Here is a 26934-nt window from a genome sequence, read left to right as displayed (position 1 = left end):
AAAATTTTTAATATTAGTGTTTTAATATTTTTACTTCTTCAAATTATAAAATTTAATTTTCTAATTTCTTTGGCTCATGATTTATTTATTAGTTAATTATTTATTAATTAACCAGGGTTTTACAGATCACTTAAGTCCCAGATCCTTGCTGATTTCGTCGTTGAATTCACCACAACTGATGACATCTTTTCAATATGGGAACTATACATTGATGGAGCCTCCAATGAAGAAGGCTGTGGAGTTGGCATTATCTTCAATGCCAAGACCGGAGTATACATCGAACAGTCAATAAAGTTTTCATTCTAGGAAAGCTATAACCAATCCGGGTACGAGGCTTTACTAGCCAGATTACGCCTTGCCAAAGAAATAAATATTCAGCACCTCAAGGTTCGTTGCGATTCAATGTTAGTTGTTCAATAAGTAAATGACAACTTCCAGGTCAGGGATCCTTTCCTAGAACAATATTTATAGTAAAAGCTTTGATACAAAATTTTTAGCATTTTTGAATCATACATGTGCCTAGGAAAGACAATAATAGAGCAGATATTCTATCAAAATTAGCCACCTCTAGGACACTTAATGTAACACCAGCATTATCACAACTAACCCTTGGAAAACCAAGCATATATAGCATAAATGTTTTAACCATGTCACAGACAGTAGATTGGAAAACACCCTATATGGACCACTTAAAAATGGGACAGGTCCTAGTGTCAGAAGGAAACTTGAGGCTATTCAAAAAGAGAGCAAGCCATTTTACCATAGTTGGAGATGACTTATACAAAAAAAAAGGCTTCTCCAGGCCACTGTTGAAATGTCTCAGAGCCAATGAATCTGACCTTGTAATATCAGAAGTACACGAAGGAATTTGTGGCATACATATAGACAGACAAAGTTTAGCTGCGAAACTTCTAAGAGCAGGATACTTTTGCCTTTCCCTAAAAAAAGATTGCATGAAAAAGGTACAACACTTTGACAATTGCCAAAGATGTGCACCAACGATTCATAACCCAGTCGAGTTGTTACACACTTCCGAAATTGGGTGGCTGTTTCATACATGGGGGCTCGACATCCTCGGATCCTTCCCTGCATCCCAAGGTTAGGTAAAATTCTTACTAGTTGTGAATGATTATTTTACAAAGTGGATAGAGGCGTAACCAGTTGCCAAAATAACCTCAGAAAAGGTACGATCTTTCAATTGGAAGTCTCTTATATGTAGATATGGATTACCAAGAGAAATTATCACTGACAATGGTAGACAGTTTACTGATAAAAAGATAGCATCCTTTTTACAGAATCTCCATATTAAAGATAATTTTTCCTCTGTAGAACACCCACAGGCTAACGGCCTGGCCAAGGCTACTAACAAAGCCATTTTGTAGGCTTTACGCAAGAAGCTAGCAAATGCCAAAGGTCAATGGGCCGAGCTAATCCCTGAGACCTTATGGAGCTATAACACAACACCACACTCAACAACAAAATAAACATCGTTCCGGCTAGTTTATGGTTCGAATGCACTAATTCCAGCAGAAATCTCCCAAGGGTCGCTACGAACCGACTTTTATGATGAAGAAACTAATACGCAGGCACAAACGGCTGAGCTAAATACATTAGATGAAGAACGTGATTTTGCTAACTCAGACAACAAGCCATGCAAATCACTATACAGCGAAAATACAATAAGAAAGTACGACCCTGAGCATTCCAACAAGGAGACCTTGTTCTTCACAAATTTAAAGATGTTCGGAATATCAAAAGTACACTGACGAGGAGCATACTCTTTGCAAATTGTAGCAGGGGATGAGCTACTAAATACGTAGAATGTATCATTATTTTGTTTCTATTATAGCTAATTATCTGTAAATTTGAAGGAGAAATGTACCCTTTTTCCTACCATCGAGGTTTTTCCCAAGTTGAATTTTTTTTCGGCCGAGGTCTAATCAAAATTTAAATAATAATAAATATTTTGATTAACGAGGCCAATCACTTCACACCTTCTTCATTGAGAGGTCTAATCAAAATTCAAATAATATTAAATATTTCTTTCCTATTTCTACATAACAAACACAAAAACTTGGATACAAACAATATGCGGATAGAGCAAACTACTATTCATTAATTTCCAAACCAAATATATGAGTTTATATACTAGTGGTATCTGATACTAGGCCATCCATCAAAACCTACCGAAAACATTTCCAACACCTCATTTTCGAGCTCATGAATCCTAGACGTCATTCTCCCTTTTTCATTATCAGCATCCATTATTTGCTCTTGAAGAGCACGGATTTGATCCTGTAGCTTTGTCACCTCCTCTTCTTTGTCCATTTTTTCTATCATGTTAACAATAACACCATCCCTCTCTTTCAATGTTCTCTCCAACTCTAACACTTTGCTAGCCTCCTTTTTCTCCTCGGCTCTAAGTAGCTTTGTCGTCCAACTAATGCAGAACATTCTTGTACCAATCACCTGATAAGAGTGCAAAAGCTCGGTCAGAAAAACACATGAGATAAAGAAACCAAAATGTTGCACCTTTTTTCCTTACTTGAAGATATTTCCCCACAGCCTCTTTCCCAACATCTTTCTGTAGCCTCACATCATCCAGGTACTGGGCGACCTTGTCAGCCAATTCTGGAAATGGGAACCGATCACCCCAAAGGGACCGTGCGTTTGCACCACTGACAAAACCTTGGAGCCGCATCCATTTTCCAAACTCATTACCAATACCAAAATCCAAATCTGCAGCAGAAAGAACTTCAATGAACTTCTCCAAGTCCGGTTTTTCCTTTTCCCTTGCAAAGGACGAGCACTAGACTGTGCACCATCCATACCAATGTCCTTATTTGTAGCAATAACAGAGCTTTCCTTTTCAATTATATTTTTTTATCCAGAAAAGATTTTAGCCGAGCCATGGTTAAGCTCGGAACCTTCCCACCTATGACAAATGGACAAAATGTATCAAAATACCATGCTTCATACAAAATGAAACCCCCATCAGTATCTTACCTATATATTTTCTCAAAGTATCTTTATCAGTTTCGACTTTTAACATATCAGGAATAGAGAGTAATCTTCCTGACGAAAAGCAATCTATCAAGAACTCAAGAAGCAAGTTTTCTTCCACACTCCTCCTCAAAGCCTCTAATATTTGCATAGGTATCGGATACCAATAAAGAGATAAATTTTCACCTAGTTCATTGGTAGCACGAATTCCCACACCTTCGTATTGTTGTACCAGCAAGTGCACTGGGTCGTCCAAGTAATACCTGAGCGAGTCAGGGTTGATCACACGAGGATTGTGCCTTGAAGCAAGCTATGGTTATCTTACAGGTCTTAGTCAGGTAGATTAGAAGGTTTATGTTTAAATGCAATTTGATTGTGAATTTTTGAATGGAATAAAGCAAAAGAGGTAGAAAATACTGATAGAAATAAGGTCAAGGATTGGAGTTGCATTGTCTTTCTGAATTAACTCTGGTACTACTGTCTTCTTTGCTTGTGAATGATCTTCTTCTATGGCAGGCTGTATGTGATCAACGCCATGGGCCATGTTCATTGATATCCTCTGCTACAGATTGAACGCCATTGGCCGTGGTCATCCAATCTAATGAAGGGTGAAGCGCATAGCAGTCCATTCTCTTGGCGATCCTACTCAAAATGCCACAGACAAGGTCAAATCTTCCGGATAAGAGGATGCTGCTTCTTAGGATTCTAGCCTATACCACGGAGACCCTAATCTCTCCAGAAATTGGCCAAACTGGTGTCTCAAAAAGTCTCCAACGAAGTCGTGGATTAGCCGTCTGAGAAATGTATAAACATAGCTGTTAACTCGTGCTTTCCAGTCACGTATTCACACGAACCCAAGTAGACGCGGGTGTTTGTCAAACACATTCATCTTAATGTGATGAACAGAGCTAATTTGTTAGATCATCCTATTCACCACGATGAAGATCGGATTATACATCTTAGAGATAAATCAAACACGGATTGAAGAAGAAACAATAATACTTTTATTAATTCATAGGACTCAGCAAGGTTCATCCCCTCAACTTAGGAGGTTTAGAAATTCATATTGAAGTAAAATATGTATGATGGTAAAAGTGATGTAAAGTTGTTCGAATAACATGAATAAAATCCCTTAAATGCTAAACAATGACAGGTAACTGTAAAACAGTCTTTTTAGTACTAAAATTTACTTTTGGGGCCCACTTGGTGAGTGTTTGGGATGAGATTTAATGAGATCCACGTGCTATGAGGTCTCTTGGGTGTGAAACGCCAGCTGGGGGGTTCTCTCTGGGCGTTTGGACCTTTTTGGGCGTTGGACGCCTGGAAGGGGGCAGGTAGCTGGCGTTGGACGCCAGTTTTGGGCCCTCTAATCGGAAGCAAAGTATGAACTATTATATATTGCTGGAAAGCTCTGGAAGTCAGCTTTTCATAGCCATTGAGTGCGCTCCATTTGGACTTCTTCAGCTCCAGAAAAGTTCTTCCGAATGCAAGGAGGTCAGATCCGAACAGCATCTGCAGTGCTTTCTCTGTCCCTGAATCAAACTTCTGCTCCAGCTCCTCAATGTCAGCCAGAAATTACCTGAAATTGCACAAAAATACAAAAAATCATAGTAGAATCCAAAAATGTGAATTTAACACTAAAACCTATAAAAACTTAATAAAAACTAAATAAATTTTACTAAAAACTATATGAAAATGATGCCAAAAAGCGTATAAAATATCTGCTCATCACAACACCAAACTTAAGCCGTTGCTTGGCCCCAAGAAACTAAGAACACAGTAGGATAAAAAGAAAATTAAGATGCAAATAAATTTTTAAGTTTCAAATGAAGCTTAGTTACAATCAGATGAGCGGGACTTAGTAGCTTTTTGCTTCTAAATAGTTTTGGCATCTCACTATCTATTGAAACTTAGAATGGTTGGCATCTTTAGAAACTTAGAATCCAGATGATATTATTGACTCTCCTAGTTCAGTTCTTTTTAATTCTTGAATACATCTTTCAGAGTCTTGGGCGTGACTCTAAGCACCTTATTTTCCAGTATTACCACTGGATACAATAATGCCACAGACACTTTAACTGGGTGAACCTTTTCAGATTGTGACTCAGCTTTGCTAGAGTCCCTAGATAGAGGTGTTCAGAATTCTTAAGCATACTCTTTTTGCTTTGGACCACAACTTTAACCGCTCAGTCTCAAGCTTTTCACTTGACACCTTCGCGCCACAAGCACATGGTTAGGGATAGCTTGGTTTAGCCACTTAGGCTAGGATTTTATTCCTTTGGGCCCTCCTATCCATTAATGCTAAAAGCCTTGGGTCCTTTTACCCTTGCCTTTTGGTTTAAAGGTTTTCTGACTTTTTCAATCTGCCCTCCTTTTCCTGCATTTTTGGGCAGTAATGGATTTTTCTGCTTATTAGTTTTTTTTTTCTTTTTTGCCATTTTTCTTTCTTTTTCGCATGCATATATTATTTTTTTCTTTTGCAACATGCTTTTTTTGCTGCTCTTTCTTGCTTCAAGAATCAATTTTATTGATTTTTCATATTATCAATAATATTTTTCCTTTTTCCTTATTCTTTCAAGAGCCAATCATTCTAAAATTACAACTTCAAATATGCACTGTTTATTCATACATTCAAAAAATAAAAGCAATGCCACCACATCAACATAATTAAACTATTCTTATTTTAAACTTGAAATTCATGTATCGCTCAATTATTTATAATAAAAAGCTTTTTTAAGCAAGGTGAGAGATATATGGAATATTTTACAACTTTAAGACATCAATGCAAATGATCATACAACAAGAACAAGAGAACAGATAAAACATAACAGAAAACAGAAAAATAAAGAAAGAAAAGGAGATAAAAGAGAACGAATCCACCTGAATGATGGTGGCTAGTGCTCCTCCTTGAGGATCCAATGTAGTGCTTAATCTCTTCAATGTTACTTCTTTGTCTTTGTTGAGGTGGCTGCACAGGCTCACGTGCATGCTTTCTAGTTTGCTCCATCCTCTTTTTCCATACTTAGGAGTGGTAGAAGTAAAAAATCAAAGCTTTTGCAACACCAAACTTAAGAGTTTTACTCGTCCTCGAGCAAATATGAATGATGGGGAAGAATAGGGTAGAAGAAGGTGGGGTAGGTGGAGCTTCTATGGGACCTACTGGTCCTAAGAGGCTAGGGAATTTCAAATTCCCTGCTTCTCTACACTGGGATTTGAACGCCCAGGGGATGCTCCCTAGCTGGCATTCAACGCCAGCAATGCTGCCCATTAGGAGCGTTGGACGCCCAGCAGAGATACCTTGGCTTGCGTTCAACTTTAACACACCATCCAGAGTGTTCTGTTTTCACTGCTGTGAAATTTCTGTCTCTGTTCTGACTTCTGCATATGATCATGACCCTAAAAGGAAAACAAAACAAAATAAAAGGAAATAAATAATTAATTAAGGTTGGGTTACCTCCCAACAAGCGCTTATTTAATGTCATTAGCTTGATGGACAACTCCTTTCAAGGAGGGAGATAGTCAAAGAGGAATAAATTCTTACTCCTTACTAGGAGCTTCCTTCCTGCGCTCTCATGGAATAGCATAATACGCTCAAGAGACAGGATCTTGTTCACTGCCTGAGGCAGGGTTGGGCTTGCAGCAATATGCTGGTGTCCCTTTTTGTCTCTTCTCTCTTCCATGGTGAATACTATGATGAGATAAGTGAATACCACCATCTTCCATGGTGAAAATCCTTCAGTAGGGATATTTTTGTTTTTCCAGCCCCTAGGTATCTTCCTTTTGGAGCCTTCCTCCTTGGTGGATAGTGTACATCAGACACCAAACTTATGTTTGGTCTTAGGAGGGATTGAATTGGTTTCATCCAAGGGAGGAGGCTTGGATGCTGAATCCTTTAGGCAAGTGCCTCCCTTGTCAGGGGGTAATGGAAGGTCCAGAACCTTGAACACCATCCAGTCTTTATGCAAGGTAATCCTTGCTTCTTGTGCCTCTTAGATTTCTAGCTTCTCCATTATAGAGAGTAGCATGAGGTTTATACTTGACCCTAGGTCACATAGAGCCTTCTCAAAGGTCATAGTGCCTATGGTGCAAGGGATTAGAAAGTATCCTAGATCTGGAAGCTGGAAGCCATTCTTCAAAAACACATTATCAAACATAAAATTCAACTAAATTAAGCTTAGAATGCAATCAAACTAAGTTAATCAAAGAGACAAAATTCAATAAACAAAAACTAAAAGTAAGAAAGGTTGGAAGGATATTACCATAGTGGGGTGTCTCCCACCTAGCACTTTGGTTTAATGTCCTCAGGTTGGACTTTTGGTTGAAGCTCACATCAAGGAGGCTTATGCTTCCACTCATCCTTGAGTTGCCACCTATGTTTGCTCTTCAAAGCTCCTCCGGGGTCCCAAATGAAGCGCGTCAAACTCTTAGGCAACTCCAAGTTGGTGCTTAGGATCCACAAGTGTTGATCGTTGAAACTTATACCCGGATCCCACACTCTTGTCTCTTGGTCATCCCCTTGTTGATTCTTGTTCTTGCACTTGGATGAACAACCTCCCAAATCACCTTTGAAGCATCCACTTGAATGTTCGACTCCTCCTAATTGGACCTTCCACCATTTATGCCTTGAACTCCTTTGGCAACCAACATCCAATCCTTCACCATTTAACACTCTAAGAAGCACCTTAAGTTGGTGATCCGTTTCCAATAGAGCATATTGGTATGGGTCTATGAAGCTCATTGAAGATATTGTTACCCACTCAAATTGCCCTTGGGTTGGAATCACTCTTGTAAACTCTTGCATGAAAGCTCCCACTTCTTGGGTGATCACCTCTTCCTCACCACCCTTTTCAAGCTCTTCCCTATCTCTCTCGAACTCTAAAGGGGAAAGTTCCTCAAGATCATTGAGGGGGTTGACCAAGATGGACAAAAAATCATTGATGATGCAATCCACTTCTTGATCAAAATCCCTCAATTCTCCATTTACCTCTTCCGGTTCACTAGTTCTACCTTCCTCCTCTTGTGACTCAAGCCTTAGCTTCTCTTCTTCTCTTTGAGATCCCACATTCTTCTCCTCACTATACTCCTTACTTGATCTTCCACCTTCCTCAAGGAAGATGTCTTGATTGCTTGAGTGTAGCAAGGCTAAGCGGTTCACCGCTTTAGGTATAGTAGCTATGAACTCCCCTTGCTTCTTTCAGAACCTTTCTTGCTCTTGGAAGAATGCTTGAAGGTCTTGTTGTTCTTGGGGCAAAGGTTGGAGAACTTCACAATTGGATGAAAGAGAAGGTTCAAGGGTTGGGAGAAAGGTTGTATAGTGGGAAGATGTGTTATGTGGGTGAGGGTATTGGTGGTACGAATCCCCACACCTTCGTACAGTTGTACCAGCAAGTACACTGGGTCGTCCAAGTAATACCTGAGCGAGTCAGGGTCGATCCCACGAGGATTGTGGTTTGAAGCAAGCTATGGTTATCTTGCAGGTCTTAGTCAGGCAGATCAGAAGGTTATTGGATTTGTGAGATCTGAAACTATGAAGACATATAACTAATAAAGATACTCTATAAATTAAGTGGAATTAGCAAATGGATTATTGGAATGAAATCATTAAAATGGATATAATTGAGGATTGGAGTTGCTTAGCCTTTTCTGAATTCACTCTCGTATTACTGTCTTCTCTGCTTGTGAGTGATTTCTTCTATGGCAGGCTGTATATGATCAAAGCCATGGGCCGTGGTCATTGATCAACTCTACTACAGATTGAACGCCATCGGCCGTGGTCATCCAATCTGACGAAGGGTGAAGCTCTAGTAGTTCATTCTCCTGACGACCCTACTCAAAATGCCACAGCCAAGGTCGAATCTTCTGGATTAGAGAATGCTGCTTCTTTGGATTCTAGGGTATACCACGGAGACCCTAATCTCCCCGGAAATTAGCTGAACTGGTGTCTCGAGAAGTCTCGAACGAAGTCGTGGATTAGCCGTCTGAGAGATGTATAAACATAGTTGTTGGCTCGTGCTTTTGAGTCACATATTCACACGAACCCGAGTAGACGCAGGTGTTTGTCAGTCACATTTGTCTTAGTATGATGAACAGAGCTGATTGTCACTGTCATCCTATTCACCATGTTGAAGAGCGAGTATACATCTTATAAATAAATCAAACACGGATCGAAAAAGAAACAGTAATACTTTTATTAATTCATAGGACTCAACAGGGCTCCTCCCCTCAACCTAGGAGGTTTAGAAACTCATACTGATGTAAAATACAAAGTAAAACTCAAAAAATAGTGTATAGTATGCGTGATGTCTCTAATGATTATGAAAAATACACTTTAAATACTAAACAGATGACTAGTAAGGGTAAAATAGTCTATTTAGTGCTAAAATCCACTTATGGGGCCCACTTGGTGAGTGTTTGGGCTGAGCTTTGATGAGATAAACATGCTAGGGAACCTCTAGGGCGTGAAACACTGGCTAGGGGGTTCTCTTTGGGCGTTTGGACGCGGGTCTCTACTCTTTGGGCGCTGGACGCTAGGAAAGGGGTAGGAAGCTGGCGTTGAACGCCCATTTTAGGCCTTCTAATCCGAAGCAAAGTATGGACTATTATATATTTCTGGAAAGCTCTGAAAGTCACCTTTCCATAGCCGTTGAGAATGCTCCATTTGGACTTCTGTAGCACTAGAAAAAGTGCTTCCGAATACCAGGAGGTCAGATCCGGACAGCATCTGCAGTGCTTTCTCTGTCTCTGAATCAGCCTTTTGCTTCAGCTCCTCAATTTCAGCCAGAAATTACCTGAAATTGTCCAAAAACACAAAAACTCATAGTAGAATCCAAAAATGTTAATTTAACACTAAAACCTATAAAAACTTAGTAAAAACTAAACAAAACATACTAAAAACTATATGAAAATGATGCCAAAAAGTGTATAAAATATCGGTTCATCACAACACCAAACTTAAAATGTTGCTTGTCCCCAAGCAACCCAAAACACAGTAGGATAAAAAGAAAATTAAGATACAATAAATTTCTAAGTTTTCAATGAAGCTCAGTTTCAATTAGATATGCGGAACTTTGTAGCTTTTTGCTTCTGAATAGTTTTGGCATCTCACTATCCATTGAAACTCAGAATGGATGGCATCTTTAGAAACTTTAGAATCCAGATGATATTATTGACTCTCCTAGTTAAGCTCTTTTTTATTCTTGAACACAGCTTTCAGAGTCTTGGCCGTGACCCTAAGCACCTTGTTTTCCAGTATTACCACCGGATACAATAATGCCACAGACACTTTCACTAGGTGAACCTTTTCAGATTGTGACTCAACTTTGCTAGAGTCCCCAGATAGATGTGTCCAGATTTCTTAAGCATACTCTTTTTGCTTTGGACCACGACTTTAACCGCTCAGTATCAAGCTTTTCACTTGACACCTTCACGCCACAAGCACATGGTTAGGGACAGCTTGGTTGAGCCGCTTACGCCAAAATTTTATTCCTTTAGGTCCTCGTATCCATTAATGCTCAAAGCCTTGCATCTTTTTACCTTTACCTTTTGGTTTAAAGGGTTACTGGCTTTTTCAATCTGCCCTCCTTTTCCTGCATTTTTGGGCAGTAATGGATTTTTCTGCTTTTTATTTTTTTCTTTTTTGCCATTTTTTTTTTCTTTCTTTTTCGCATGCATTTGATTTTTTTTCTTTTGCAACATGCTTTTTCTTTTTCTTTTTGCTGCTTTTTCTCGCTTCAAGAATCAATTTCTAGATTTTTCAGATTATCAATAATATTTTTCTTTTTTCCTTATTCTTTCAAGAGCCAACATTCTAAAATTTTAAATTCAAATATGCACTGTTTATTTCATACATTCAGAAAATAAAAGCAATGCCACCACATCAACATAATTAAATTATTCTTATTTTAAACTTGAAATTCATGTATCTCTCAATTCTTTCCAAATAAAATTTTCATTTAAGCAAGGTGAGAGATATATGAAACATTTTACAAATTTAAGACATCAATGCAAATGATCATGCAACTAGAAAAATAGAACAGATAAATAAACAGACAAAAAACAGAAAAATAATAAAAGGAAAGGAAGCAAAAGAGAACGAATCCACCTTTAATGGTGGTGGCTAGTGCTCCTCCTTGAGGATCCAATGTAATGCTTGATCTCTTCAATGTCACTCCTTTGTCTTTGTTGAGGCGGCTGCACAGGCTCATGTGCATGCTCTCTAGTTTGCTCCATCCTCTTCTTGTGGGGGTAAATGCTCTCTAGTTTGGTGCCATACTTAGGAGTGGTAGAAGTAAAAAAGCAAAGCTTTTGCAACACCAAACTTAAGAGTTTTGCTCGTCCTCAAGCAAATATGAACAATGGGGAAGAATATGGTAGAAGAAGGTGGGGTAGGTGGAGCTTCTGTGGGACCTACTAGTCCTGAGAGGCTAGGAAATTCAGATTCCCTGCTTCTCTGCACTAGCGTTTGAACGCCCAGGGGCTGCTCCCTGGCTGGCGTTCAATTTCAGCAACACTCCATCCAGAGTGTTCTATTTTCTCTGCTGAATAATTCTGTCATTGTTCTGATTGATGCACATGATCATGAACCTTAAAGAAAAACAAAATTAAGGAAAATAAAATTAATTAAAGTTGGGTTGCCTCCCAACAAGCACTTTTTTAAGGAGGAAGATAGTCATAGAGGAATAAATCCTTACTCCTTATTGGGAGCTTCCTTCTTGTGCTCTCATGGAATAGCGTAATATGCTCAAGAGACAGGATCTTATTCACTGTCTAAGGCAGGGTTCGGTTTCCAGTAATATACTGGTGTCTCTTAGTGCTACTTTCCTCTTTCATGGTGAATACCATGATGAGATAAGTGAATACCACCATCTTCCATGGTGAAAATCCTTCAGTAGGGATATTTTTGTTTTTCCAGCCCCTAGGTATCTTCCTTTTGGAGCCTTCCTCCTTGGTGGATAGTGTACATCAGACACCAAACTTATGTTTGGTCTTAGGAGGGATTGAATTGGTTTCATCCAAGGGAGGAGGCTTGGATGCTGAATCCTTTATGCAAGTGCCTCCCTTGTCATAGGGTAATCGAGGGTCCATAACGTTGAAGACCATCCAGTCCTTACGCAAGGTAATCCTTGTTTATTGTGCCTCTTGGATTTTCAACTTCTCCATTACAGAACCTTCTCAAAGGTTTATACTTGATCATAGGTAACACAGAACCTTCCTAAAGGTCATGGTGCCTATGGTGCAAGGAATCAGGAATTGTCCAGGATTTGGAGGCTTCTGAGGTAGCTTTTGCTGAACCAAAGCATGGAGTTCTTTGGAAAGCAATGGAGGTTCTTCCTCCAAAGGCTTTGTACCAAATAGTTTGGCATTCAGCTTCATGAGAGCTCCTAGGTATCGAGCAACTTGCTCTTTCCTAGTGTCTTCATCCTCATCCGAGAATGAGTAGTGATCAGAACTCATACACTGGAGAAGTGCATGCAAAGGAACCTCTATGGTCTTTATGGTTTCCTTTAGTTCTAGGATAGAGGGTTCTTGAGTGGGATTTAGGCACTCAAAGGGTGTGCTGTGACTGGCATTCAACGCCAGCTCTGATAGCTCTTTGGGCGTTGAACGCCCTTGCTGTGCACCCTTACTGGCGTTAAACGCCAGTCCCTCTGTCTTTTTGGGCATTCAACGCCAGCTTCCCTGGGTGTGTGGGCGTTGAACGCCCAGTGAGGGGTTCCTCACTGGCGTTCAGCGCCAGAATGGCTGCATGGTTGGGCATTGAACACCCAGTGAGAGGTTCCTCACTGGCGCTCAGCGCCAGAAAGCCTGTGTGTTTGGGCGTTGAACGCCCAGCCAGTGCTCCCTGGCTGGCGTTCAACGCTAGCTCTACTACCAAGATGGGCGTTGAATGCCCAATGAGGGCTTCTTGACTGGCGTTCAGCACCAGGCTTGTTGCCATTATAGGCGTTGAACGCCCAGTGAGGGCTTCTTTACTGGCATTCAATGCCTTTCCAGTCTCTCCAGACTCAGCCTCTGCCTCAGTGGAAGGTATCAGATTTAAACTTAAGCCAAGATCATACAGTGCTTTGTCAAAAATGATCCTTCCAGTAGTTCATAGGATCTGAAAGCTCCATGGATCTGGAATCTTCCTTGGCTGCTCATGCTGAATTAGGATACTATACTTCTTAGTAAGTATCTCTATTTCATCTCCCCTTAGGTCCTTCTTTTCCAAAAGAATGTATTTTAGACAGGCCATATAGGGGTCTTTTTTCCCAATACCTCTGTAAAAGAGATATTGACTTGCAGCTCCTTAAGGGCTACTGGGAAATGAGCTAACTGCTCATCTGACAGTTCTTTCTGCACACCTAGGAAAGATGGCTCTTAAGGCTCTTTCACCTCTGGAAGGGCGTGCTCTGTGGTAATCACAGGCTCCTCTTGCATACCCAGAGAAGATTCAACTCGAGGTTCCTTCTCCTCTGTAAGGGCGTGCTCAATGGCATTCTCAGGATCCTTCTGGTCCGTGATTTCCTTAAGTCCCTCAGTAGCATGCTCATGAGGTTCGGCTTCTTTGGTGAAGACTACTGTCTCACCTTCTTTCAAGATCTCCTTCTCAGAGAGCATCAGGCTTTCTGTGAGGGCCCTTTGGAGATGTACCTCCTTAAATAACTCAGTAAGAGAAATATTAACCTACTCAGGTGTCCACCGGTCATGGGTGAGAATTTCTCCTTGAGGGTAGTTACCACTCATATTACTAGGAGCATTATAAACCTCAACAAGGGGTGCAGCTACAGGCTCCATATTTAGAACTTCTGTCCTAACTTGAGTCTGAACATCTGTTGCTAACTTAGCTAATCTCTGTAAAGGAGAGAACCTATTCAGGAATTTGTTAACAACCTTATCCTAGTTGTTCACAATTTCCTTGGGTACATCATACCACCAATCTTTTGCTCGATCTCTCAAAGCAAATAGGAATAGTTTTAGCTTGTGGAACTCAGGGTCCACACCAAATTTAGAAACTTGACACAAGATTTAACCAAATAAAATATTTTTGAAAATTTTTAGAAAGAAAGACTCCAAGAGAACAAATTTTTTAACCAAGAACAAAACAAAAAGACTCAAACAAAGAACAAAGATTAAACAAAGAAAATAAAAAATATTTTTGAAAAGCTTTTTGATTTTTTTGAAAATTAAAGAAGAAAATAAAAAGTCTTAATCAAGAACACAAACAAAGACTCTCAAACAGAATGTTAAGGATGCCTGAAAATAAACTGCGTGAAAAAGGTTTTAAAATTTTTGTAATTGAAAAATAGAAAACAAGAACATGCAAGACTCAATACCAAGAACAAAAATTGAACAAAGAAAAGAAAAATATTTTTGAAAAAGTTTTTTTTTTTAATTTTTCGAAAATTAGAGAAGAAGAAAACAAAAATAAAAGACTCAAATAAAATAAAAATTACCTGATCTAGGGAGCAAGACAATCTTTCAGTTTATCCAAACTCAACAATCCCCAACAACTTGTCCAAAAACTTGGTAGCACGAATCCCCACACCTTTGTACTGTTGTACCAGCAAGTGCACTGGGTCGTCCAAGTCCCACAAGGATTATGACTTGAAGCAAGCTATGGTTATCTTGCAGGTCTTAATCAAGCAGATAAGAAGGTTTATGTTTAAATGCAGTTTAATTGTGAATTTTTGAATGGAATAAAGCAAAAAAGGTAGAAAATATTGATAGGAATAGGGTCAAGGATTAGAGTTGCGTTATCTTTCTGAGTTAACTCTGGTACTACTGTCTTCTTTGCTTGTGAATGATCTTCTTCTATGGCAGGCTGTATGTGATCAACGCCATGGGCCGTGATCATTGATTTCCTCTGCTACAGATTGAACGCCATTGGCCGTCGCCATCCAATCTGACGAAGGGTGAAGCGCATAGCAATCCATTCTCTTGGCGATCCTACTCAAAATGCCACAGACAAGGTCGAATCTTCCAGGTCAGAGGATGCTACTTTTTAGGATTATAGCCTATACCATGGAGACCCTAATCTCCCCAGAAATTGGCTGAACTGGTGTCTCGAGAAGTCCCCAACAAAGTCGTGGATTAGCTGTCTGAGAGATGTATAAACATAGTTGTTGGCTCGTGCTTTCCAGTCACGTATTCACACGAACACAAGTAGACGCAGGTGTTTGTCAGGCACGTTCATCTTAATGTGATGAACCAAGCTAATTTGTTATATCATCATATTCATCATGATGAAGATCGAATTATACATCCAAGAGATAAATCAAACACGAATCGAAGAAGAAACAGTAATACTTTTATTAATTCATAGGACTCAGCAGGGCTCCTCCCCTCAACCTAGGAGGTTTATAATCTCATACTGAAGTAAAATGTGTATGATGGTAAAAGTGATGTAAAGTTTTTCGAATAACATGAATAAAATCCCTTAAATACTAAACAATGACTAGTAAGGGTAAAACAGTCTTTTTAGTGCTAAAATCCACTTTTGGGGCCCACTTGGTGAGTGTTTGGGCTGAGCTTTGATGAGATCCACGTGCTATGAGGTCTCTTGGGCATGGAACACCAGCTGAGGGGTTCTCTCTGGGCGTTTAGACATTGGTCTCTGTTCTTTGGGCGCTGGACGCCTGGAAGGGGGCAGGTAGCTGGTGTTGAATGGCAGTTTTGGGCCTTCTAATCCGAAGCAAAGTATGGACTATTATATATTTCTGGAAAGCTCTGGAATTCATCTTTCCATAGCCATTGAGTGTGCTCCATTTGGACTTCTGTAGCTTCAGAAAAGCTCTTCTGAATACAAGGAGGTCAGATCCGGACAGCATCTGCAGTGCTTTCTCTGAATCAGACTTCTGCTCCAACTCCTCAATTTCAGCCAGAAATTATCTGAAATTACACAAAAACACAAAAAATCATAGTAGAATCCAAAAATATAAATTTAACACTAAAACCTATAAAAACTTAATAAAAACTAAATAAAACTTAATAAAAACTATATGAAAATGATGCCAAAAAGCGTATAAAATATCTGCTCATCATTCATCATCTAAGAAGAAGGGATACTCAGTCTCTGACGAGTGAACTTTTACAAACATCTTTTTGAAATTCTTAAAAGAAGATTTATACAGCACGAAGATAGACCGACTGGGATAGCTGCTAAGGTTTACCCAAAGACCCTTTCGCACCCCTTTTGACTGGAATAAAGAAAAAAAGACGTTCAGGAAAGGGGGAGTTTCTAATAACTCCATTAGGCACTCATAGGCTCGAAGAAAAGCCCAAGAGTTTGGATATACGTGTCATAGAGCACAGTATAACTGTGTCAACACTTTACATTCAAAATTCGAAAACGCGAACCTAACATTCAAGTTTGTCAATTCACAACTATACAAGTAAAAGTAAGCCCAATTACTCTTTTTTTCACACACTCTCTCCTCACTGTATAGGGAAGAAACTCCACATCAATTGAAGCACCAACCTTAATCCAGTTAATAGCACTAAGTTCGGAAAGTTTTTTGGCATCTTGGTAAAGAGAAGTGCGACATTTCACGTCCACATGCACCCATACATACAGATCATCCTTCATCTCCACAACTCTATCTCTAGTGATTAGAGAGGGGGAACGAAAGGACAACAGTGAATAAGAAAAAGTACTAACCTCTTAAAGTCATTTTCTCTACTAGGTAAACTTGTTGGGGTAAAAGATAAAGACTGTTCCCAACACACGAATAAAAAAGGTAATAAAAGACCAACAAAGCCACTATCACACGATCATAACCACCCTCAGTTACTAGCCATTCGATCAGCAAAACTTTTCAAATACCATCTAAAATAAATAGTCGGATCTCCCTCGAAAAACTGTGCGGCAATAATTATTACACGTTTAAAATAAAACAAACCCTTGATATTCTCAAGAAAGGGAGCATTAATACCCAGCTTGCCCATGTTGACAAAACGACCTTGTGTTGAGCTTGGAGGCTACCAGGATAAGTTGACAGAGTTCCAAAGTATAACGCCATATGTCGTCAAGACAAAGCTCAACTTGCTTGCAATGAAGCAGCACAACTAGCAAGTCAAGCTTGGGGGCTGTGATCCATGCTTTAGCATCTCGGGCGCTGATGAGCGGATATTTTATACGCTTTTTGGCATCATTTTCATTTAGTTTTCACTATGTTTTGTTTAAGTTTTGTTATATTTTCATAGGTTTTAGTGCAAAATTCATATTTTTGGATTCTACTTTGAGTTTGTGTGTTTTATGGTGATTTCAGAAATTTTCTGACAGAAATTGAGGAGCTTGAACAAAAGTCTGATTTAGAGACAGAGAAAGGTCTGCAGATGCTGTCAGGATCTGACCTCCGTGCACTCGAAGGAGCTTTTCTGGAGCTACAGAGGTCCAAATGGCGCGCTCTCAATGGCTATTGAAAGCTAACAACTAGAGCTTTCCAGAAATATATAATAGTTTATACTTTGCTTTGGAAATGAAGGCCCAAAACTGGCGTTTAACGCCAGCCACCAGCCCCATTCCTAGCGTCTAGCGCCCACAGTGGAGCAGCTGGCGTCCAACGCTCAAAAGGGAGTCCCAAGCCAGCGTTCAACGCCCCTAAGGGGTACTAGCTCGTGGATTTCACTCAAGCTCAGCCCAAACACTCACCAAGTGGGTCCCAGAAGTGGATTTTCACACTATCAACTTAGTTTATCTTATTTCTGTAATTCTTAGTTAGCAGATTAGTATATATAGGAGGAGATCACCCTAACTTTGGATCTTCTTCCTCCCCCATTATTTTCGAACACTATTATGTATATTATGAGTCACTAACCTCCTAAGGTTAAGGTTAGGAGCTCTGCTGAGTTTCATGGATTAATAATATTACCGTTCAAGTTTAATATGTCTGATTCTATTCTCTTATGCATTCTCGTTCTTCATCTCATGAATTGAGGGTGACCCGTGACAATCATCCTTATTCTACATGGGTTCTGTGTGAGTCGTGGCCCAGATAGCATTGAACCAAAGCTGGAGATTGCATTGCGAATTCCAATAGAGTACCTGGGAAACTTTGGATACGTACCATATAATCCCGTTGACCGTGGGTAAGTGAGGTCTCTGTGGCGTTAAGGCTAGAGTCAAAAAAGCAGCACTTTTTGATTTGGAAGATCTACCTTGTCTGTGACACCTTGAGTAGGATTATGAAGGGGAGTGGATTGCTTAGAGCTTCATCTTCTGCTACAGTGAAAAACCTAGAGGTGGGTTGATGAGAGGACATGAGTTAATCACTTACGGCTGCCATTGAAGGAATCAGAAGGTTATTGAAGTAGAAAGTAAGAAAAGTTAATCCGGAAAGACAAAGCATCTCCGAAGCCTCAACCGTTCTCATACCATCGAATTCTTATCTATATACTAACGTTCTATTTATCTGTTTTATATATTTTTCGTGACAAACTATAATTTCTATCCACTTAACTAAGATCTGCAAGGTATCCACTACTTGCTCAAACCAAAAATCTCCGTGGGATCGACCCTCACTCACCTGAGGTTTTACTTGGATGACCCGGTATACTTGCTGGTCTATCTGTGTGAATTCTGCGGAGCCAGTTTCGTGCACCAAGTTTTTGGCGTTGTTGCCGGGGATTGTTTAGATTTGACAAACTACCGGATTATCTTGTTGCTTAGATTAGGTATTCTTTATGGTTTACTTGCTCTTTTGTTTGTGTCTTTTGTTTTCTTTTTAAAAAATTTTTCAAAACCTTTTCTTTTCTTTATTAATCTTTACCTTTTGGTTGAATCTTGTGTCAATCTTTAAGTTTGGTGTCTTTTTGAGTCTCTTTTTTTCTTTTCTAACCTTTCGAAATTTAGAGTCTTTGATTTCAAAATTCTTAAGTTTGGTTTCTTATTGGTGTTTCTTGGTTTTTCTTTCCTTTAGTTTTTCAAAAACTATTCTTGGGGTTCTTCCTTGTATTCGAAATTGTTCTTACTATTTTTCCTATTTGATTTAAAAAATTCTAAGTTTGGTGTCTTTTAGTGTTTTTCTTTTAAAATTTTTGAAATTAGTGTCCTTGATCTTCAAAAGTTTTAAGTTTGGTGTCTCTTTGTGTTTTTCTTTTCTTAAATTTTTGAAATGTGTTCTTGAGTGTTCTTCATTGTGTTCTAATTGTTCTTGGTATTTTTCTTTGTTTGATCTTAAAATTTTTTAAGTTTGGTGTCTTTTTGTGTTTGTCATCCAAAAATTTCGAAAATTTTGTCCCTAGATTTCAAAAAATTTTAAATTTGGTGTCTTTTAGTTTTTGTCTTTTTATTTTTCAAATTTCAAAAATTCAAAATTCAAATTTTAAACTTTGTTGTTATCTTTTCAAATCTTTATCTTATCTTTTTCCTTAAATTTAAATTTTTATCTTATCTTGTTTTAAATTCAAATTTTAAAATTCAAATTTCAAATTCTTATCTTAATTCAATTTCAATTTTCAAGTTTCAAGATGTCAAAATTCAGATTTCAAATTTCAAAATCAAATCTTTTTCAAAATTCAAATTTCAAATCTTATCCTTTTCAAAATCTTTAAATTTTAAATCTTATCTTTCTTAATATTTTTAAATCTTTACCTTATCTTTCTTTTTGAATTTAAAACTTTTAAATTTCAAATCTTTACTTTCTTTCAACTTTTAAAATTCAAAACTTTCTCCTTTTAATTTCAAAATCAAATCTTTTATTTTGTTCTTAAATCTTCTTAATTAGTTAGTTACTTGTTTTATCTTTTATTCTCCTTTCTCTTTCCTTTTTTTCAAAACTTCATAACTACTTTCTCTTTCTTTTTTTTTTTCCGAAAATCCCCTCTTTGATTTTAAATCTTGTTAGTTAATTGATTGTCATATCTTTTCTTAATCTTTTCTTTTCTTATTTTTTTGAAATCTCTTAATTAATTTTTTTATTTTCAAATTATTTTTCTATTTTTATTTTATTTATTTATTTATTTATTTTTTGAAAAAAATATTTAATTCTTGTCTCTTTTTTTCTTTTTGGTATCACACAGGGAGCTCTCGATGCTCTGACATAGAGACTCCCCACTTTTCTTTGTCTCTTGTCTGTGTATGCAGGAACAGGAAGAGTGCACTATAAATCTAGAGAAAAAAGGCACAACCAAGAAGAACCTTGGGGTCTTATACAGCGTCCACTCCTGACTTCTATGGAAGCAGTATTAGTATACCTCCTATTAGAGTAGCTCACTTTGAGCTAAACCCACAACTAATCACATTAGTGCAGCAAAACTGCCAGTTTCAGGGACTTCCTCAAGAGGAGCCCAAAGAATTCCTTGCATATTTCCTGCAATATGCTGACACAGTGTATACTGAGGGAGTAGACCAAGGATGTCTATAGGTTGTTGCTTTTTCCATTTGCTGTGAAAGGCCAAGCAAAGAGGTGGTTGGATAATCAACCTAAATCAAGCTTGAAAACATGGAGTCAGCTGGTGGATAAGTTCTTGAATCAATACTTTCCACCAAAGAAGCTAACCCAGTTAAGACTAGCATTCAAGGCTTCAAACAAGAAGATAATGAATCCCTTTATGATGCTTGGGGGAGGTACAGAATGATACTACGGAAATACCCTACTGAAATATTTTCAGAATGGATAAAGTTAGACATCTTCTATTACAGACTCACAAATATGGCTAAGATGTCCTTAGACCATTCTGTTGGTGGTTCAATCCACATAAAAAAGACAATTGAGGAAGCTCACGAGCTCATTGAGACAGTTGCCAGCAATCAGCATCTGTACTCATCTAATGAGACTCCAATGAAAGGAGAGATTATGAGAGTGTCCATTGAGTCAGACCCTCCTGAGCAAAGTGAGTCATTAACCTAGCAACTACACTCCCTTGCACAACAAATATTGAAATTTCAAGAGATGCTGCAAGAAGCCCGAGCCTCTAACAGAACTATAGAGGCACAGTTGAGTCAAACTAGATAGCACTTATCTGAACAGATAAGAGAAGAGTTTCTGGCCCTCATTAGTAGCAAGGAGGCTGAGCCTAAAATGGTACCCACTGTTGAGGAACTAAATGAAGAAGAAGCTCAAGAAGAGGTTGGAAGCACATTATTGCACGCCCCTCTTATGGGAAGAAAGCCTGAAGTACCACACCTTCAGATGCCCTAAAAGGAGACCAAGGACAGGCACTGCTCACAATGCTTGGAAGACTCTAAAAAGATGCAAACCAATATTCCTTTTGCTGAGGTTTTGGAGCAATGGTCTCTCTCTACTGGAAGAAACCTCTCTGATGCTGAGAGGGGTGAATTCGTGCTAAGGTTACAGAAGGATTACATGATTATCAAGGTCTTTAAACCTCCACTACCCCTTGACAAAAGAGGTACTTCCATGCAGAGCACAATACTGAAGCCTCCTCCCTTGGTGAAAACTCATATAGTTTTCTCAGACATCAAACTTAAGTTTGGTGTTGGACAGTCACCACTCACCAAGGAGGAAGGTCCCAAGAGACAGATGCATAGGGAATGGAGAAACAATATAACTCCTACCCTAACAAGCAAGGAGAATCAAGCTCATCACACTAAAAGAAAGCTTGTTAGGAGGAATTCAAATTTGAGGGCACTAATCCCCTCTTCTTCTCCCATGGAGCCATTTCTGTTAACCAACTGGAAGAAGAGGAAGAAAGTCAACAATCAAGTGTCAAGCTAGTGACGGTAAAGAAGCGGTTGTTGGGAGGCAACCTAACCATGAGTAGAATATTTCTGTTCTTATTTCTTTTGTTTATTTTCATTTGAGTTTTTTTATTTTTAGAATTTTTCCTTGCTTTTTAATGTTTATGATCTTGTGCAATAGTCAGAACAGAGACAGAAACGTTCAGAGATGGAAACAGAACAACCTGGAGCAAGTACCTTGCTGGCATTGAACGCTAGCTAGGGAGTCCCTAGTGGGCGTTCAACGCCCAAGAAGAGGCTGAGACCTGGCGTTGAATGCCAGGGAGGAGCACCCCAAGGGGCGTTTAACGCCCCAAATGGAGCATAGAGCAGGCGTTGAACGCCATCCAGGAGCAAGAGCTGGGCATTCAATGCCCACAAGGGGGCAGGAAATCCGAATTCCTTAGCCTCTCAGGACCGGTGGGTCCCACAGAATCTTCACTACCCCACCTATCATATTTACTTGAGGACGAGTGATGCACCACTATTTTGTGGTATATTTTGTGCTCAATTGAGTAGTTTTTATCAATTCTTTGCACACTTATTCATACTATTTGCATGATTTTACAATTCCTTCCCAATTTTGTTCTATGATTGAAAACTTGCTTTCTGAGCCTTTAAATTGTATATTTTTAACTCCCCTTTATACCATTCGATGCCGTGATCTTTGTGTTAAGTGTTTTTAGGCTTTATAGGGCAGGAATGGCTTAGAGGATGGAAAGGAAACTTGCAAAAATGGAAGGAACACAAGAAATAAAGGAGACAACCAGCAAGGATCGACGCGTGCGCGTACCTGACGCGTACACGTGAATTGAAGATTTTACGACGACGCGTACGCGTGACATGCGCTACCTGCAGAAATCGCAGAAAACACTGGAGGCAATTTTGGGCTGAGTTTGGACCCAGTATTCGGCCCAGAAACGCAGACTAAAGCCAGGGGACAAGCAGAGGCTCAAGAGATCATTCATTCATTCATTGATTCACATAATTTTAGGTTTTAGATGTAGTTTCTAGAGAGAGAGACTCTCTCTTCTCTCTAGGTTTTAGGATTTCTCTTAGTTTTAGGTTTATTTCTTCTTAATTCCAGGTTCAATGTTCCTTTAATTTAGTTTCTCTTCTACTTTTATTTATTCTAGCATTCTAGTTTATTTATTTTCCCAATTTGGTTTATGAACTCCATGTTAGATTTGATTTCTTTATTTAATACAATTTGAGGTATTTCATATTTATTATTTCAACTTAGCTTTTTACATTCTTAGCTTGAATTGAGTAATTGGAGACTCTTGAGTTATCAAACTCCTTTGTTGATTTATAATTGAAAGTTGCTGGTTGATTTGGATCCCTCTAAAGCTAGTCTTTTCTTAGGAGTTGACTAGGACTTGAGGAATCAAATTGATTAGTCCACTTGACTTTCCTTTATTTAGTAAGGGTTAACTAAGTGGGAGCAATGAACAATTCTCATCACAATTGATAAGGATAACTAGGATAGGACGTTAACTTCTCATACCTTGCCAAGAGTTTTCTTAATTATTAACTTACTTTCTTGCAATTTATTTTTCTTGTTCCTTATTCAAAAATCCCAAAAAGATAATCCTCCATAACCAATAATAAATCATACCTCCCTGCAATTCCTTGAGAGACGACCCGAGGTTTAAATACTTCGGTTATCAATTTTATTAGGGGGTTGTTACTTGTGACAACCAAATTTTTGTATGAAAGGATTTTAGTTGGTTTAGAGACTATACTTGCAACGGGAATTTATTTGTGAAATTTTAAACCGTCAAAAATCTGTTTGTCAACGAGCAAACCTCTTAAATTTGGTGTTGCAAAAGCTTTGCTTTTTGACTTCTACCACTCCTAAGTATGGCACCAAAGGCTGGTGAAACCTCAAGGAAGGGGAAGGGAAAGGCACTTGCCTCCGCTTCCCTCACCGCATATGTCACTTATGCAATTCAGCTGGAATTGTCATAAAAGGAGACATCCCCATTGAGGAGGACAAGTGCATCACTAAAAGAAGGATGGAGCAAACTAGAGAGCATGTGGAGTAGCCTCAACAAGAAATCCTTGAGATGCCTCAAGGGATATATTTTCCTCCCCAAGGCTATTAGGACCAATTGCATACTTCTCTTAGAGAATTAAGCTCTAGCATGGATTAGTTGATGAGGATGGGACATCAAGAGCATTCCACCATCCTCTATGAAATAAGAGAAGATCAAAGATCCATGAGGGAAGAACAACAGAGGCAGGGGCGTGACATAGAAGAAATAAAGCACTCCATTGGAGCTTCCAGAAAGAGTAATAGCCGCCATCACTAAGGTGGATTCGTTTCCTTACTCTTCTGTTCCCTATGTTAATTTTTCTGTTTTCCATGTATGTTGTTTTATTGTTTGTTTCTAATGCATGATCATCTTTATTTCTTTAAGTTATGAAATATCCCATGCATCTCTCACCTTACTTAAAAGAAAATTTTTTAATTGAAAAAAAAGTGAGATACATGAATTTCGAGTTATATATTAAGAATAGTTCAATTATTTGATGTGGTGGTATTACTTTTGTTTTCTGAATGCATGAATGAACAGTGCATATTTGATGTTCGAGTTAAGAATATTGGCTCTTGAAAGAATGATGATAAAAGTGAAGTATTATTGGTAATTTGAAAAAAATCCTAAAATTGATTCTTGAAGCAAGAAAAAGCAATAAAAGAAAAAAAATTATTATATGTATCTGCGAAAAAAAAAAAGAAAAAAAAAGCAAGCAGAAAAAGAAAAAGCCAATAGCTCTTTAAACCAAAAGGCAAGAGCAAGGATCCAAGGCTTTGAGCATCAATAGTTAAGAGGGCCTAAAAGAGATAAAAACTTAGCCTAAAAAGTTCAAATGAGCTGCTTCCCTAACTATATGCTTGTGGTGTGAAGGGGTCAAGTGAAAAGCTTGAGACTGAGCAGTTAAAACCGTAATCCAAAGCAAAAAGAGTGTGCTTAAAAACTCTGGACACCACTAGCCAGGGATTCTAGCAAAGCTGAATCACAATCCTAAGGGGTTCACCCAGTTAAGTGTCTATGGCATTTATGTATCTAGTAGTAATACTGGAAGACAAAGTACTTAGGGTCACTGCCAAGACTCTAAAGAAGCTGTGTTCAAGAATAAAAAAGAACTGAATTAGGAGAGTCAATAATATCATCTGGATTCTAAATTCTTAAAGATGCCAATTATTTTGAGCTTCAATGGAAAGTGAGATACCAAAACTATTCAGAAGCAAAAAGCTACTAGTCCCGCTCATCTAATTGAAACTGAGCTTCATTAGGAACTCTGAGATTTATTGTATCCTTCTCTTCTTTTTATCCTACTTTGTTTTTAGTTGTTTGGGGACAAGCAAAAATTTAAATTTGGTGTTCTGATGAGCGGATATTTTATACGCTTTTTGGTATCATTTTTATATAGTTTTCACTATGTTTTGTTTAAGATTTATTATATTTTCATAGATTTTAGTGCAAAATTCATATTTTTGGATTCTACTTTGAGTTTGTGTATTTTATGGTGATTTCAGGTATTTTCTAGCTAAAATTGAGGAGCTTGAGTAAAAGCCTGATTTAGAGACAGAGAAATGGCTACAGATGTTGTTAGGATCTGACCTTCGTGCACTCGAAGGAGCTTTTCTAGAGCTACAAAGGTCCAAATGGTGCACTCTCAACGGCTATGGAAATCTAACATCCAGGGCTTTCCAGAAATATGTAATAGTTCATATATTGCTTTGGAACTGAAGGTCCAAAACTGGCGTTCAACGCCAGCCACCAGCCCCATTCCTGGCATCCAGCGCCCACAGGGGAGCAGCTGGCATCCAACGCCCAAAAGGGAGTCCCAAGCCAGCGTTCAACGACCCTAAGTGGTACTAGCTCGTGGATTTCACTCAAGCTCAGCCCAAACACTCACCAAGTGGACTCTAGAAGTGGATTTTCGCACTATCAACTTAGTTTATCTTATTTCTGTAAATTCTTAGTTAGTAGATTAGTATATATAGGAGGAGATCACCCTAACTTTGAATCTTCTTCGTCGCCCATTATTTTCGAACACTATTATGTACAGTATGAGTCACTAACCTCCTAAGGTTAAGGTTAGGAGCTCTGCTGAGTTTTGTGGATTAATAATATTACCGTTCTAGTTCAATATGTCTGATTCTATTCTCTTATGTATTCTCGTTCTTTATCTCATGAATTGAGGGTGGCCCGTGACAATCATCCTTGTTCTACGTGGGTTCCATGCGAGTCCTGACCCGGATAACATTGAACCAAAGCTAGAGATTGCATAGCGGATTCCAATAGAGTACCTGGGTAACTTTGGATACGTGATATATAATCCCGTTGACCGTGGGTAAGTGAGGTCTCTGTGGCGTTAAGGCTAGAGTCAGAGAAGTAGCACTTTCTGATCCAGAAGATCTGCCTTATCTGTGGCACCTTGAGTAGAATTGTGAAGGGGAGTGGATTGCTTAGAGCTTCATCTTCTGCTACAGTGAGAAACCTAGAGGTGGGTTGATGAGAGGACATGAGTCATCTCAACGTGGTGGATTGCTACAGTGGAGGAGGTTATCTTGATGAGAGGACATGAGTTAATCACTTACGGCTGCCATTGAAGGAATCAGAAGGTTATTGAAGTAAACAGTAAGAAAAGTTAATCCAGAAAGCCAAAGCATCTCCGAAACCTCAACCGTTCTCATACCGTTGAATTCTTATCTATCTAGTAACGTTTTATTTATCTGTTTTATATGTTTTTCGTGACAAACTATAATTTCTATCCACCTAACTAAGATCTGCAAGGTATCCACAGCTTGCTCAAACCAACAATCTCTGTGGGATCAATCCTCACTCACCTGAAATATTACTTGGACGACCCAGTATACTTGACGATCTATCTGTGCAAATTCTGCGGAACCAATTTCGTGCACCAGACACACATTACTATACCTTAGAACCAAATTTTAAACATTTAAACTTTATCTTATCAAATTATCGTTTAGCACCTCTATAATACCTGGACAAATTTCAAATGAAGCAGATATATGTCGATTACTACTAATTAACAACAATAAATAGAAGAGAGCCAGGACTATAACGGAGTAGAACATCCTTCACTATAGTCCATAATTTTTTTAAAGTATTTTTCCTAAAATTAATTTGAGTGTCAGAGTAGTTCCAAGCAAGAACAGAAACATTTTCAAAATATTCTAAAACAACGGCTAAGATATTAATGAAGGCTAGAAAAGGGAAAAAGAAAAGGGG

The 26934-nt window shown here is 38.6% G+C and overlaps 1 protein-coding gene across 2 annotated transcripts; it reads right to left on the bottom strand.

Annotated features, from left to right (window-relative positions):
* LOC110271929 lies at positions 2089-17045 on the bottom strand. Of its 2 annotated transcripts, XM_021123631.1 has the most exons (4): positions 16643-17045; positions 2546-2935; positions 2268-2469; positions 2089-2224 (listed from the first exon to the last, which is right to left on the bottom strand). In XM_021123631.1, exons 2-4 carry the CDS (start codon positions 2699-2701, stop codon positions 2184-2186), a joined length of 399 nt encoding a protein of 132 aa, XP_020979290.1. In that variant the 5' UTR covers positions 2702-2935; positions 16643-17045; the 3' UTR covers positions 2089-2183. The 2 variants fall into 2 exon arrangements, with proteins under 2 accessions (XP_020979290.1, XP_020979289.1); XM_021123630.1 differs by lacking the exon at positions 16643-17045 and having other exon boundaries at positions 2546-3008.

This window comes from Arachis ipaensis, chromosome B01, assembly GCF_000816755.2.
Source record: "Arachis ipaensis cultivar K30076 chromosome B01, Araip1.1, whole genome shotgun sequence".
NCBI classification, from domain to species: Eukaryota; Viridiplantae; Streptophyta; class Magnoliopsida; order Fabales; family Fabaceae; genus Arachis; species Arachis ipaensis.
The sequence above is the reverse complement of the archived record's forward strand: the minus strand, read 5'-3'. Positions and strand labels throughout refer to the sequence as shown.

Excerpts from the sequence above, each read along its gene's own strand:
- LOC110271929 (XM_021123631.1), bottom strand. The coding sequence starts at position 2,701 with ATGCGGCTCCAAGGTTTTGTCAGTGGTGCAAACGCACGGTCCCTTTGG. Across the intron at positions 2,470-2,545 it reads CTGTGGGGAAATATCTTCAA|GTGATTGGTACAAGAATGTT; the intron begins GTAAGGAAAAAA and ends CACTCTTATCAG. Across the intron at positions 2,225-2,267 it reads CCGTGCTCTTCAAGAGCAAA|TCATGAGCTCGAAAATGAGG; the intron begins TAATGGATGCTG and ends GACGTCTAGGAT.